Below are 14,590 nucleotides of genomic sequence, written 5' to 3'. Positions count from 1 at the left end.
TTGTGTCTACTTTGTTGATCAGCTACTTTGTGTTGTTTTGTGTTACTTTTATATTTGCTGCTGTGTAAAATGATTACTGTATCATCACATAAATAAACAGCAGTATAAAGCACAAGTCGTGTTTAGACAAGGCAACAGTCTTTATTGTGCTGGTTGTGTGTTCAGGAGGGAAACTTCAAACTGTGAAGTGGAGGAGTGGCTTCGCTCATACCCGCTCTGCTTTTGGTTGTTGTGATATGAGAGAGCGGAGATCAAGAGGAGAGTCTAAGAGGAGATGATTCTAACCTTATATTACCGTAACTTGATGATTCAACAGAAAATGATCAAAAAAATGATCAGTCAGGTAAGTGGGAATTTAAATATTATTTTGTGTGTGTGTTTATTGATATGACAATTGTGAGTAATGCATCTGCATTTTCTGCCATTTTAAGAGTCTTATTGTCTCATTTTTGTCTCTGTTGGTCTACCATCAGTACCTGAACTCCATCGGTCCATCGTTCATCCATGAGGAGGATGATAAGAAGGAACTTCCTCCACCCAGCTGCTCAGACGTTAAACCCCAGTATGTTCACCACCTGGCCCTGCAGCCCCCACCTGAGGTCAGCCACTCCATCCCCAAACACGAAGGTAACAGTATGTTATGAACTACAACAGTGCACTTTAGCTTTAAATGGGAAACGTACAACTAAGCTAAATGACCATAGATTTAATTGAATAAAATGTGGCTCCAAGGACAGTTTATATAACAAAAAGTATTACAAGCATATATGAGTGTGTAAGCTGTGTGTAGTCACAGTGTGTGTTGTGTCAGATGTAAAGCAGAGGTGTGTTAAGTTCACTGTGGCCTGCCTGCTGCTCCTCCTGCTGGTGGTTGGGATCCTCCTGGTTTATTACTGTGAGTGCAGTAATAAACACAGATTAATCAACACAGATTAATATATATTAATATATATATATATATATATATATCATTACATCTGTATAAACTATAGATCAAACTTTCTGACCTGTCTTCCAGTTTCCTCAACCTGTGTGCATGGCATGCAGTGTGGTGATGGGAGCTGTGTGTGGGAGACTCAGTGGTGTGACGGGGTGACGGACTGTCCTGCAGGCCAGGACGAGGACAACTGCGGTAAACACCTTGTGAAACTTTTACAGCTAAATGGGGTTCAAGAATATCCTTTTTCACTTATTTTAAGGTGACAGATTAAATCACAACATTTTACTGTGTCTTTTTAGTGCTCAACAATAAGGACTTAAATGCTTAACTTAAAAATAAAGTAAAATAAGGTACCAAATAACTTAAAGGTGATTTTGTTTGATTGTGATATGGTGATTCTGTGATTGTGCTCAGTGAGGCTGCACGGCTCTGGTTTCCTGCTTCAGATCTACTCGACTCAGAGTAAAGACTGGAGGACTGTTTGTTCTCATGGCTGGACCGACCAACAGGGGAGCACGAGCTGCCAGAGCATCGGATACAGCAGGTGAGAGGCTCAGGTATCTCTGAAAGAAATACTGTTGTGTGGAGGATTGTTGTGTTTAATTGACATTTTGTTTCTATTGTGTGCTTTGACAGGGGCACGTATTTCAAATCAGGCCAGCAGCAGACTGACTCTGATGGTAGATTCTTAATAGTGAAGTCTGATTTTAACCCACAGGTCTCTATACTGCAACAGCTTCACACCAGGTGGGTCAGCAGGTTACAAAAGTGCATTAAATATAGTGCGAATATTCAACTGATAACTGTTCTTGTTTTTTTTTTCGTCGACAGTAACATGTGTCCTAACAACAGCGTGGTGACATTGCATTGTACTGGTATGTTTTTACACATATTACATTATTATAGTTACATAACCATCCGCTTACACTCCTATTTATTTAGGCTCTCTTAATTCCAGACTGTGGGCATGGAGTAAATTCCAGCAAGGCCTCTCGGGCTCAGCAGGCCTCTGTGGGCTCCTGGCCTTGGCATGTCAGCCTTCAGGTTGTGGGCTCTCACCGCTGTGGTGGAGCCCTCATCTCCCCCTACTGGATAGTCACCGCAGCACACTGTGTGAATGGGTGAGTCCTCCTCCAGGTCACTCCTAAAATCTGCAGCCTGATCCAGCATGAATCTACTGTCTGCTGTTTCTTTCTGCCTGCAGGGTGTCCAGTCCTGCAGACTGGGCGGTGTATGCCGGGATAGTGGATCCTTCAAGCACTCTCTTCAGCCCTGCCTACTCTGTGAGTGGCATTATAGTACACGAGGGCTTCAACAGCCTGACTCGCAGTGATGACATCGCTCTTCTGAGGCTCTCCAAACCTCTGGACATAAAAGGTGCTTATAGATGCAACACAGTCACACTCGGCCAAGTTGATCCCATTTTAAAGGACCATGTATAGGACATAGTGGCATCTGATGGTGAGGTTGCAGTTAATGGAATACCCCTCCCTTTACAAGACTAGCCATCTTTTTGCCATAAAAGCATTAAATATCCCCTGTAGATGTCATGTTACATCATGTCATGTGAGACTAAATCATCTGACTTATAACGGCAGACATTTTCTTTTCTTTGTTAGCTTCCAGTAACATTGGACCAGTCTGCCTCCCAAATGTTGGTCTGAATGTCACAGTTCCTGAGAATGGCTGGATAACACAGTTTGGTCACCAAGTCAACGGAGGTGAGACGGTGATCGTCCAAAGTGGACAAAACATGTTAGTGGAAATGCACAACATAATTGAACACACATACTAGGAAAGTAAACATAAAGTTAAAGTATATTTTATATTAAGTGCCACTGGTTACTGCTGGTTTTACTGGTTCTACCACTAGATGGCGTCATAGTTCTTCATTAGTGAGTGTGTGTGAGTGACTGGTATTTCTTCTGTGGCTCTTTTTCAGGCTCTGGCTCTTCATACCTGATGGAGGCTCAGGTCTCTCTAATAGATGCTGCAGAATGCAACCACTCCACAGCTTACATTGGCAGGATATCACAGGACATGTTTTGTGCCACAGAAACAGATGCAGGAGCCAGACTGTGCTATGTAAGACCAATGCACACTGATGGAGAGATAATATTTACACACCAACACATTTTAGTTGATAATTACAGCCTGCAGTATCACAGCCGCCTCACCTGTTTTCAGGATGAATACAGTTCCGTATTCACTATAAATATACTTAACAATGCTCTGAAATAAATGGCTGTTCAGTTTTCCCAACACGGCTTAAAAAGCTGTGTCTGTTAGCGAAAGAATTCAAAGCATTTTTCCGCTCTTGTGTAACATGCTTTGCGGCGGTGTCAGACAAGACCTGCACTATGTTCTGTACATGGCAACGGCTTTAAATAAACAGCTCCACTTTGTCTCTTGTAACAAACCATTAATACAGTCGATTCAACAATGAATGTAAAGTGGGAGAGCACACAGGAGGCAGCTGACTGTGATACCATGTTTTATTTTCATCACTGCTGTTCATGGACTCCAGAAATCCTTGAAAGACCTTAAATGCTTGTTAAACTCAATGAATAACACGATCAGTGTCACTGAATGCATCAACTCTTGTGTCAGACTGACAGTGGCGGCCCACTGGTGTCCCTGATGGATGGATTATGGTGGCTCGTAGGTGACAATATTTTGGGAGGGCACTGCACTGGGAAGAACAAACCAGGCGTTTATGGCAACATCACACAGTCCCTGGGCTGGATCTACCAACAGATGAAGGTGAAAACTACAAATTTTATTCATTTCAGACCTTCAAGCGCTCTGAGTCGTATGTTTGAATCTCAGCAGGGCCTTGATAAAAGTCGGGATTTTAAAATGTTGTGGGAGAGATTAATCCTATTTGTTCAGCTGTTTGACAAGTCAAAAGGGTAATCCATGCACTGACATTTGATTTAAAATGATCTTTGGCCTCTTTTATCTCAATGTGAGAATTACAAAGCCCAGCTTATTAAACCTAAAAAAAGGGATCTGGTGCTGAACATGCTCAATTATGTTATGAAATGTGGCAGGTGTGAAAAATGGTCACAATTTATACAACTTACACATAAACTAATGACAATGTCTTGGAAGAAAGTGCAAATTATATTTCATTTTCTGTTTACAGAAGCATCAAAATGACTGATTACAGGACCAAAGATCTCAGTTGTGATACCTTCCATCGTTGCCTTTACAATATCTGTATTTCATAATCCTTAAGTCTTGGAGTGGGCTGTGTACAAACATCTACATCAACGCATGATTTCACTCAAAAACCACATCATCCATCTTTTGTCCCACTGACTGACTTCCAGATTATTTATTAATTTAACAACATCTTTGATTTGTCACACATTATATTTACAGCACAAGAAGTTTGGCACAGAACTTATAAATAAGTTGAACATTCAAAGATTCAAGTGTATCTTCGATTTAACTATAATACAGCATCAAATTTTTGGCAAACCGTGACACTTGTGCGCACTTATCTGACATGTCATGTGCGCACACACACACACGACATGTCATGTGCATGTCAGGTCATCACTTATGACTTGACATGCACCAGTTTCAGACTGACTGTGCTGCTCAGTCTTTTCTGTGTCATGTATCATTTAAGAAGATGTCACCTTCTATGAAAAGGACATTTTGTAGTCTGCAGACACCCAGGAGGTGTTTACATATCAGGAGTCCTTTGGCTTCTGATTTGTATAAAATGTGCAGTATAAATAACTTTAAACAACTAAAAAGCAAAGATTTTGGAACAATAACACATTCAAAGAAATTTAAATACGCTGAACAGAATTAGTAAAATTACACTGATACAACAGATTGAGATGTATTGATCAGTCACTTCATGTTACACTTTTGATCAACTTTGGAAGCAAAGTGCAATTCAGTAGAGGTTCAGCTGCTAGAATTGTTCTTGAGTTCGTCTTAGCAGCAAGCTGAGACTCAAAGGCACTACAGGCGCTGTAAACATGTGTATTTAATATATTTCCTATTAACAGTGGTTGTATGAGCAGCTTTTCCCCTCACCTTCAATATACACAGGCAATCATTTTACACAGGAGAGTGGACGTTTATATAGTACTAGAAGAAGGCACTAGAGATGGATCTGTGTGTGAGGTTGTATGACTTAGTGTATAGGATAATCTCCACATTACCTACTGTAAAATAATCATTGCTGGTGTGATGTGTAGTGTTTGTCATGAGTATCCGTTTCAGTCTGTTTCACCCTCTTGTGTAAGTGATGTGCTACATTTCCCACTTCAGATAATTATAGTGCATTCACACGCTCCACTGATGGTCATTTTTTCAGCCTCATTGTTTTCGTGTGCTTTTTGAGTGAAAATGTGCCAGCTGCGTAAACAACAGATTTTTTCCTATGCGTTTCTATTATTTGATTGACAGCAAATAGTCGAAGACACAGATTAGGTGCGTGATAAAGAAAGATTAAATTTAAATTGAGGTGCTTGGGTGAGACAGACATTTGGGTGAAAGTGACAAAACTGTAATATTGTTACATACTTCCACCATCTGCCACAATTTATGTTGACTGTTTTCTTAGCGATATGTTTTTATGATGTGACATGATCACATAATAAGCCTGAATGTGTTTTGATTGTTCTCACACACTAGTCTGTTACAGTGGAAGTTGGTAGAGAGGACAACACAATGAAAAAACAAGTCAGTAAACATCTTCTAGGCATTAGAGTCATAAGTATTGGTCAAATTGCACCTGTATTTCTTTCTTGCTGGATGTCTTTCTTTATGTTACATACATATGAGTGAGAATTTCACTGAAAGAGAAACTGGAACCATGGATTTTCCACCTACAGCTGTTTCGTTAGGAGTTCTGGGGGTGGATTTTCCCTTTAAGAGGCAGCTGATCTGTCTGTGTGTCTACTTCCATGGGCCAAGCTGAAGAGTGAAGCCTAAAGTCAGTCAGACATTCAGATCCAAGTGCCCCTGGTCGATGCAGGCCAACCATCACCCCCTTCTCCACAGCTGTGGACGGGCTCTGCATGCAGTCCCCCGGTTTGTTCACCGTGGTCGCCCGTCCCTTTCCTCTCAGTCACTTGATGCGGTGCCGGACCAGCGAGGACTCGTCTGTGATCTCCCCGGAGTGGTCTCTGCGTCTGCAGGGCAGGATCAGCAGCAGCAACAGGATGATGAGGACCAAGGCGCAGACTGCCATCAGGGTGTAAGAGATCACCCACAGAAGCGGCTCCTTCAGTGTCCCACTGGAGCAGTCAGCTGCCACGTCTGCTGCTGAGAAAGGTCCCGCTATCTCTGACAGAGCGACGCCACCACTCACTGCAGGGGAATATAAGACAGAAAGCTGTGGATCTCCATTCACACTGGCTCAGTCACCTGTGGCAGCAACAGGTCATGGAAAATCTACCCAACAACATGCACCCTAAAAGGTAGCATTAATTATTTACATGTTAGTATATACTAGTTTATTACAGAACTGCTGAATAAAACAGTAAATGCCTGTGCATATGAAACAACAGCAGTGTATATACTTCTTAAAATAGCTGTTATCTTAGGCTGGCAGCTACACAGTAGCACTGCTCAATGAATGAAATGTAATTTCTTTATTTATTTTTCTCAAGTCAACAAAGATCAGTTGTTTAATTTCAGGTTTTAGCAGCCAGCTCAGAAATTAAAAAGCAACAAAACACTACTGACACAAGCCTGTAACTTTAACTTTAGCCTACATCTGCTGCCAGTGTGTTTGCTTAATACAGAACAAAAGTGGTCTTTGTACTTGGGATGCCTTACCTACACTCATATTCACACAGAACTAAAGAGGAGCGCACAATTTCTTAAGGTTTAACCTTAGCTTTCTAGCTTAGCAGTCACAGTATTAAGCTGTTGGTCAGTGGACTTGCATGCGCTTCCTTATCATTAAGTTATTCAGGACATTACACTGACTTTCTGACATCATTAGCATCACCATTAGCTGCCAGTAGTTCTCTGCTGCACACTTAAAGCCTGTTAAGATGGATTATTGTGTGTCCATATGAACTCACAAATTTCATAAGAATCCACCTGCAAGCAGCTACTAGCAAATGTGGCTCACACAAAATCTATCACAAACAGCTGAGAAACACACGGTGCACCCAAAAGAGTCCCAACATCAACTTTTTATCATAGGGCTCTTATGCTCCTACATTTCCTACATACGATTAGCCTGTATGTACTCTCACCTGCACAGCTGCTGAGTGCAAAGCCCAGTCTCTGCTGAGCACGGTCAAACACGACGTAGAAGCCTTCCATCACGGTGGCACCAATCACCAGGCCGTTAGCTGACGAAGATATCCCAAAACGGAAGCAGTCCATCGTGCCGTCCACATCTGTGATTGGCTGGATGTACAGCTGCAAAATGTCAAAAAATAAAGCTCAGTATTATGTGTGTTTGAATCCCAAAAGAACAGAACATGTTTTGTCTCTGTTGTCAGGTACCTGAGGCAGGATGGTGATGCGGAAGGACTGGCTGGTATTTGTGGCCCTTAGGTAGATGGACAGCTTAGGGAAAAACCTCCAGGGGGTCTCTCCCTTCATCCAGCATGCAAGCTTGGTGCCATCCCAGAACCCTGAAGAAAAATCCTGGATCTGAATCAAAGAGACAAGAAAGACAGAGATATAGAAGAGGACAGGCAGGGCGAGAGATAAACAGACAGAAACAGAAGGTCAGTGCAGCACCAAAGCAGGTTTTGATGTTCTCTTTCATTTTCCCACTTGGGATTCATCTGCAAGGATGTGGGCACATTAATTGAAAGTTTTGCTTCCAAGTCCAAATTAACCTTGAGAACTGTTTGTATGCCGTTCCAAAAGTTGAAAAATGTGTACAGCAATAAACAAAAGGCATGGAGCGCATACACATATATTTTTACAGCAGAAAAAACTCCAGATCCTTCCTCTTAAAGCTGCTGCGTCCTTGAACAGTAAGTGTGCGCTTCCCTCCCCTGCATCTCTTTGCTCTGACAACATGTTTCATCATTGTCTGTGGAGAGAAGGGAGCATACCAGAGAGCTGCGTGTGATGGCTTCTACCACTGCATTGAAGACGTTGACAGGAAGTCGCAGCAGTGTCGTACCACTGTCAACTATAGCTTTATCCATGTTATACTGAAAGAGAGAGAGAGAGTGAAGTGCAGTAGGGGTTTTATTAGTTCAGGAGCCTCCTATGGAAGACCTTGAGCAAACAAAAGAATTTAAAATGAGGAAGTTCTTTCACAAGCAGACAAACTGGATTACTGGATTCTTTTGCAGTGCTGCTACTCAGATGTTATTACATTTCCGTGTTCTAACCTTGACACAATCAGCTCATCAAGAATGAATAACTGTTCCCCTCATGCTGGCATGTAGGAGCCACGGTGGCACAGTGTAGCGAGGCTCAGATAGATAATCAGTGAGGAAACAAAGAGTTTGAAGTTTACCTCCCTGCAGTCCAGATCCAAGTTCTGGTCTCCGACCTCCAGTTTCAAAACCTCCACTTGGTAGTACCACTCCTCTATTATGGGGGTGTACCAGACTGACCCCCTATACAGAGTTGGTTCAGCTCCACCCATTATCTACGAAAGGGACAAACACTCGGTCATCGCCAGGTCACATACAGAATATCCAGCAAGAGTACAGTCTAGCAAAGGTTTATCCCTCTACCCACACTGGCAGACCACAGTCAGTAAACACACACACACAAGCACCCTGCCATCTCATCCATCTGTCTGCATGGGTGGGTCACATGATGGAGATGCAGCAAGCGAAGTACCAAGGTCAGAAGTATAACAGTGACAGACCCACTCTCAGCAGGATGCTATCTTAGCTTAATTAGCTCCACTCTAGGCAGACTGGGAAACACTTTGACTAGGCGGATAACAGCTATATGATGAGGATGTCTGATCAAGTAGTCGGCACAACTGAAGAAACTCAAAACACAAACTATTACACTAAATCTTATGCAATCAAACTCCTTCCTGTGTAGCTCCTTCTGACTACTCACAAGACTGCCACCCGGCGGGTCGGCTGTGCTGATGGCTGACAGTCCAGCACCACACATCTGGAGGGAAAAGATGTCTGGAATTCCAAGCTGTTTCACCAAAGAGTTGAAGAAAGGCTCCACAGATGAGTCAGGCTAGAGATAGGAGAGGCATTATTATTAATTGACTTTAATCAATCTGTGTGCTGTTATCCAGACTCATACATTCATTTTTTTACTTTAACAGTGCAGAGAGCTAATAGCACAAAGTAGACATTTAGTGATGTACCACTATTAAAACAACTATATCGTGCATGGACTGGCTGCCCATTGTAGGGACGACAGTCCGCCCCTTGACTAAGTGACGATCTCTCTTGTTCTCCTCAGATAGCTTTTCATGTCAGTGCTCTGTTATCATGTCATGCATGACAAACAGCCCTGAGGCAAGCTGAACCTGAACACCCAGGAGACACCTGCAGCACAAAGCAGGCAGTGTGCCCCTCAATTGCTGCCATTTGATCTAAATGGTGGCTGCAATATGCATTTTTCCTGGTGTGTGCTGATGTCATTCTTGCTCCTTTAATGGTAAATTGTAATGTGAGAAAAAATTAAAAACCTTCCACGACTTAAACTTGATTATCCATGTGTAATTCTGCATGTTTGGTCACATGCTTTATTTACTTTATGTATTAGAGCAAAATATGGATATACTGTCAATCACTGACATGTGACATTTTTGTTTTTGTTTAATTAACAAGGAATCTAACTCTGAGCATCTCACCCGTGCCAGTGTGGGATACGCCAATCCCAGGATGCCCTGCCAGTTGACTCCAGGGAGGAAGAAGCCGTCAGACGTCAGGATTGCAGCGATGTTGATGGTGATGGTCCCATTTGGCCCTTTGGGGATTGAGACCTGGTCGATGCCAAGTTCACCTTCCCAGTTGCCTTGGGTGTACCTGACAGCTACAGTCCGACCGGTTGACTGGTAGGTGCTGGAGCTAACCACAGAGAAGATAAAGAAAAGGAAAAATTCAGCAATAAGCGTAAAAACACTGCACAAATCCATTTTATCTGAGAATAATTTTCAATCCCTAATACATTTCATTTTGTCATGACAGACACTGGGACTCTGTTTCCATGACTTCTTCAAAAGTTTGTGTATCAAATTAGACAAAGACTTACAGTGCAGTGTTGAAGTAGTGAGTAATGAATGGGTGTGGAGCCGCAGCCACCGCAAAGTTACTGCTGCCAGTATCCACCAGGATGTTCAGCTGAAAAACACAGGGCAGGGAGTTTACTTTAACAAACGCCACAGTCATCTATTACCCTCCCTGACTTACATGGCTGCCAAGTCACACGGTGAAAAAGGCGATAGCAGAAGCACAGAGATGCACACTGATAAACAAACTTGAAGCATTAAAAAGAAACCAAAACACTCATGTGTGCTTGTTAATACTGTAAAATTCAAAGACGAAAGAGAAGTCAAAGAGAAGGTACTTTTTTTGAAGGTCATTCACACAAAAATGTATCACCTGTAGCTCTGAGACTAAAGATCTTTCGGTCACAGCCTAAATTATTGATAACATGACACATTCACAATATCAAATGTAAATTTCTTTTTTTCTGATCATGAGCAAAAATTTTAAATTAACTTTATAATATATATAATATTTTCAGTGTCACACAAACTATTGTCCTCTGACATAATGACTGTAATGTGTGATCTGCGAGTCATTCATGATAGCCTGCAGCTACTGACCAACCCAGCCGTTCTGGTATGTGTCATGTGAACAGTGGAGACCGGCTAACAGCAGATAATGTTGTCCTTCCAGGCATCAAGTCAACGAGCAGGAACTAATTAGCCCGTAGACATGTGTCACCTCCACGACTGAGCAGCGGCCATATTTACACACTCACCAGAAAGCATTCCTCACCCAAGGCCCCGCAGCCACCTGATGACCCAACAACAAAGACATCTATATGTGCGTGAGGCTCCTCAGTGAGGTCACATGACAGGTGTTTATCCAGCATGCTCAGGTGCAAACAGTGCAGCTACTAATCTATTATCATGTGGTTGGTTTGTTTTAGGTAGAACAGCAGGAGGTAGTTTACTTAATATGTTAAAGAACAACAAGATCAGGCAATCGCACCTTTAGGATCACTTCCTTGTATTGGTGTTGTTCTGTGTGTTTAATCATTCTGCAGTTCTGTAATTATCAACCATGTGTTATTATCCGCTGGTTTGAGTGGCCACAGGAACTCCCTGTTGGCCAGTCTGTAGGAGTCCGGCTTATCAGTTCCTCCTCATTGAGCTGGCTCTGATCCCATCACTGTCATGGTGCCATCTAAAAGCCCCATGCTGCCTTACAGATGGCAGCTGTCCATTCAGACAAGGCCTGAACCAGCCAAACAGGCCAGACTGGAAAATACAAGGAACCTTGTGGTGAAGACGAAGGCTGGGGAGGTAGAGCAAGGGCATTTCCTTGTCCCCACACCACCTATCTTTTCCTAGTCACACTATCCTCCCTTAGCTTTGCTCCTGAGCCTCAGGCAAAGCTTTTCCCCTGCTGCGGCAGCCTGCAGTTGAGCGCTCACTGTCTAATTGGCAGTGGCTCCGTGGCGGCAACGTGCATCTGCTACCTGTTTGTACCAATTAGCAGATGTGAGGCTCTCCAGCCGACACCTCAGCCCGGCTGTGCCACATGCTAACAGATGCAGCAATTAGTGGCTGATCTGAACGGTGCCTCATTTAACACCACGGCACTGTAATCACATCATCATTTAGCTAGAATAATATTGAGAGTGTAACTCAATAGTGTTGAGTTACAGGACGTTTTGGCACCACATAACCAATCTGAACCAGAGTGGATGGAGCTTAGCTGGCATGAATAACTGATGTAAAGGTTCTACAGTAATCATGCACAGAGGGCAGGAGTGTAACGGCCACCATATCAGGAGGAGGAGGATTTCCTCTGTACTCTGCATTATAAACAATCATATCTCTGTATTATTAGGATGTGAGAAAGTAGCAATGGCTACAACGGCTCATTTTTTTGATTTGTCTGTCCATTTAAGTTTGAGGTGTGCTGACATACCTGTGCCGTGTAAACAGCCGTTCTGCATCCTTCTTCCCTGACCTTACAAATAACTCTACACAGGTCTCACTCACTTTCACAGCGACTGCTGGCCACGTGGCGCATGCTGTTCTTCTTTATTTCTTGTGACATAACTTGTGACTCTCTTTCTTGCAATTTCAATCTCTAATCCAATATCCAATCCAGTGATTTTTTTCCTGTCCGATAGTAACCATAACAATTCGCTTGTACATTGTGTCTCTATATTTCACAGGCACTGCAACACGTTTTCCTCGTCCATGAGTTTTGACAGTAATGTATCTTAATTCAGTGTGACCATCTTCAGGATGTGAAGAGAGTATGTCACCTAGTAGGTCCCACACAGATCTGACATTCTGATATGGCAGGAAACAGGCAGGTGCAACTAAAAACATTATACTGCGTAACAACTGCTGAATGGAAGTCATCATTAACTGTTTAAATTCAAGTATCTTAACATAACAGTACTACATTTGAAACTGGAAACTGAACCCTTATGAAATCCTGTAGGACATAATAGGAGAGAACTTGTTAGACTGAGGACTGATCATAAAGGAGTCTGTAGTCAGTGTAGTGTAAAGCTGCTGTTATTCATCTACAATGCTGACTGCTCATAAGCTACTTATGATGTTCCCTTTTTTAAGAAACAACCTTAGCCTGCTGTGTACCATTAGGTCAGGAGATGTTCAGTGTGTTTCCCACTGGTTGGAGGAAGTGTCCCCTGCCAGCATTATCCTCACCTCAGAGGTTGACACAGGGCAGCGACATGGCAGGCAGCACTGATAAGCCTCTGAGAGCCTGAGAAACTGAGCTGTGCCACCCAAGAGTCTTAAACGCTCTGATCTGTTTAACTTGAGAGGCCCCGGGGCGACAGGTCAACTTTGCTAATGAGATAATTCACCTTTTGCTTTAAGCTCCATTTCAAATGCATCTACTTACAATACAATGGCAAACTGTCGCCACCCTTAAAGCCTCATCTATTTTTAATAGTGACAGGAAAATCCCTCTTCCAGCTCATACCTTAATCATTAATATCATCTTGTTAGGCACTTTACATTAACAAGCAGCGTGAAATGATGGCAATAAATTACACCACCAAAAGAAAACACACACACAGCCTCTGTGCCTGAACCGGGGTTGTTTTGTTCAAGTCTGGGGTTGCTCCTTGCTCCCTGGGAGCCTCGTAATCCCTGTCAGCTGCCTGGTAAGAAACACTGGTCCTCACAGGCGGCATCATGTGAGTGCATGTGAGCGGGGGCTTTAGTCTACCTACAGACCCCCAGGCTGTAAAGGCAGCTCAGCTGCAGCGTACCCTCCAGCTGTGATACTATCCTATCAGTGCTTGATGTTCCCAGGCAGGCCAGCAAATAAACAGCTGATTTCATTTTATAAGGATAATAAATTGTGCCAGGCTCATCTTCCCAGAATGTTTGTTTGTGTTCACTGCTGGTGAGAGAAAAAAATGAAACTTTTAAGTTAAATCTTGCTTGCAAGTGTAAAACAAACCATCTACACTCAGGTCCCCCCAATCAATGGATGGCACACACACTCACACACCTGCCATCAGTGACTGAACATAACACACCAGCCTGTGTGAATGAAGTCCAGAAAATTCAAAATAAAGTGAAACATTTCAGGTACAGGTATTAAACAGTGTATGTGATACAGTACCGTTTGACCTGGAGTGCCGACTGACATTTCTATGTAGTAGCCTCGTCCAGAGTCTCCCTGCAGGTTATTCACCATGTCCAGAAAGTTCACAGTCCCTGATGGATCAGAGGCCAGAGACAGGCCGTTCCCGTCAGACGTTAAGGCCACTCGCCGGAGAGGAGTCAAATCCACACCCGAGGACAGGTTGTACTTCCCTGGGTATATTTTCAGCGGAATGGTAAAGTAACACTTGGACACGCCGATGTTTAAACTAACAACAAATGCCCACGTTAAAACAGACGCAGAGTATGCCATTGCGGTGGAGGTTAAGCTCAGCGATATCAGGAGAAAGTGTAAGAAATGACTCCTGCTCAAAGTTTGCTCCTTAAGTTTTCAGGTTGGCCATCATGGAGTCGCCAGCTGTGCGGTGACCGCCATCACGGAAACGCTGCCGTCAGAAACAAACCGCACATACTGACATGGTGACAGAGTCTGACTGACACTCAAACCAGCCTGCACTCGGTAAGTTTCTAAGATGTTTCGCCTCCATCCACTCCTACTAAACTAAAGTTAGCCATGATACGATGTACTTCCGGTTGTAATTTTCAAATTATAGCAAACGAATTGCTTTTGTAACAGTAAAGTAAAAAGGCTCAAAATGCAACATTTAAAATAAGTTAGTAAAATGTGTGTGTTTAATCGTCAGTTTTATATTTTATAATTATTGTGGGGCCGTTTTAGTCATAGCCAAAGACTCTTATTTTGAAAGTACGCTGGCCCCTGTCACTTCCTGTATTTCTGCTGGCGGACTTTGGCCACGCAGTCCATAACTTCCCACCACAACACGGATTGAAAGTGGAAAAGTGGATGGCCAGAT

General features: G+C 43.0%; 2 protein-coding genes across 3 annotated transcripts; one reads left to right on the top strand and one right to left on the bottom strand.

The window, feature by feature from the left end:
* Nucleotides 1-169: 169 nt before the first annotated feature.
* On the top strand, nt 170-4,229 carry LOC114444289 (transmembrane protease serine 2-like). 2 transcript variants are annotated; one of them, XM_028418726.1, is made up of 13 exons: nt 170-343; nt 474-627; nt 812-895; nt 1,019-1,132; nt 1,355-1,484; nt 1,577-1,687; nt 1,772-1,815; nt 1,899-2,061; nt 2,145-2,317; nt 2,560-2,661; nt 2,883-3,025; nt 3,551-3,703; nt 4,089-4,229. In XM_028418726.1, the coding sequence occupies exons 1-13, from the start codon at nt 275-277 to the stop codon at nt 4,104-4,106; spliced, it is 1,458 nt and encodes a 485-aa protein (XP_028274527.1). In that variant the 5' UTR covers nt 170-274; the 3' UTR covers nt 4,107-4,229. The 2 variants fall into 2 exon arrangements, with proteins under 2 accessions (XP_028274527.1, XP_028274526.1); XM_028418725.1 differs by having other exon boundaries at nt 3,551-4,172.
* Nucleotides 4,230-4,242: 13 nt separating this feature from the next.
* bace2 (beta-secretase 2) lies at nt 4,243-14,262 on the bottom strand. Its single transcript, XM_028418727.1, has 9 exons — nt 13,735-14,262; nt 10,133-10,221; nt 9,732-9,948; nt 8,975-9,106; nt 8,412-8,546; nt 7,999-8,100; nt 7,436-7,585; nt 7,180-7,348; nt 4,243-6,280 (listed from the first exon to the last, which is right to left on the bottom strand). The coding sequence occupies exons 1-9, from the start codon at nt 14,026-14,028 to the stop codon at nt 6,039-6,041; spliced, it is 1,530 nt and encodes a 509-aa protein (XP_028274528.1). The 5' UTR covers nt 14,029-14,262; the 3' UTR covers nt 4,243-6,038.
* Nucleotides 14,263-14,590: the final 328 nt, after the last annotated feature.

Source organism: Parambassis ranga, chromosome 13, assembly GCF_900634625.1.
Source record: "Parambassis ranga chromosome 13, fParRan2.1, whole genome shotgun sequence".
Classification (NCBI taxonomy): Eukaryota; Metazoa; Chordata; class Actinopteri; family Ambassidae; genus Parambassis; species Parambassis ranga.
The sequence above is the reverse complement of the archived record's forward strand: the minus strand, read 5'-3'. Positions and strand labels throughout refer to the sequence as shown.

Coding starts and splice junctions, on each gene's coding strand:
- LOC114444289 (XM_028418725.1), top strand. CDS start 275: ATGATTCTAACCTTATATTACCGTAACTTGATGATTCAACAGAAAATG. Junction 628..811: donor CTCCATCCCCAAACACGAAG/GTAACAGTATGT, acceptor GTGTTGTGTCAG/ATGTAAAGCAGAGGTGTGTT. Junction 1,485..1,576: donor CAGAGCATCGGATACAGCAG/GTGAGAGGCTCA, acceptor GTGCTTTGACAG/GGGCACGTATTTCAAATCAG.
- bace2 (XM_028418727.1), bottom strand. CDS start 14,028: ATGGCATACTCTGCGTCTGTTTTAACGTGGGCATTTGTTGTTAGTTTA. Junction 9,949..10,132: donor CACTACTTCAACACTGCACT/GTAAGTCTTTGT, acceptor CTCTGTGGTTAG/CTCCAGCACCTACCAGTCAA. Junction 8,101..8,411: donor TGGATCTGGACTGCAGGGAG/GTAAACTTCAAA, acceptor TCTCTCTTTCAG/TATAACATGGATAAAGCTAT.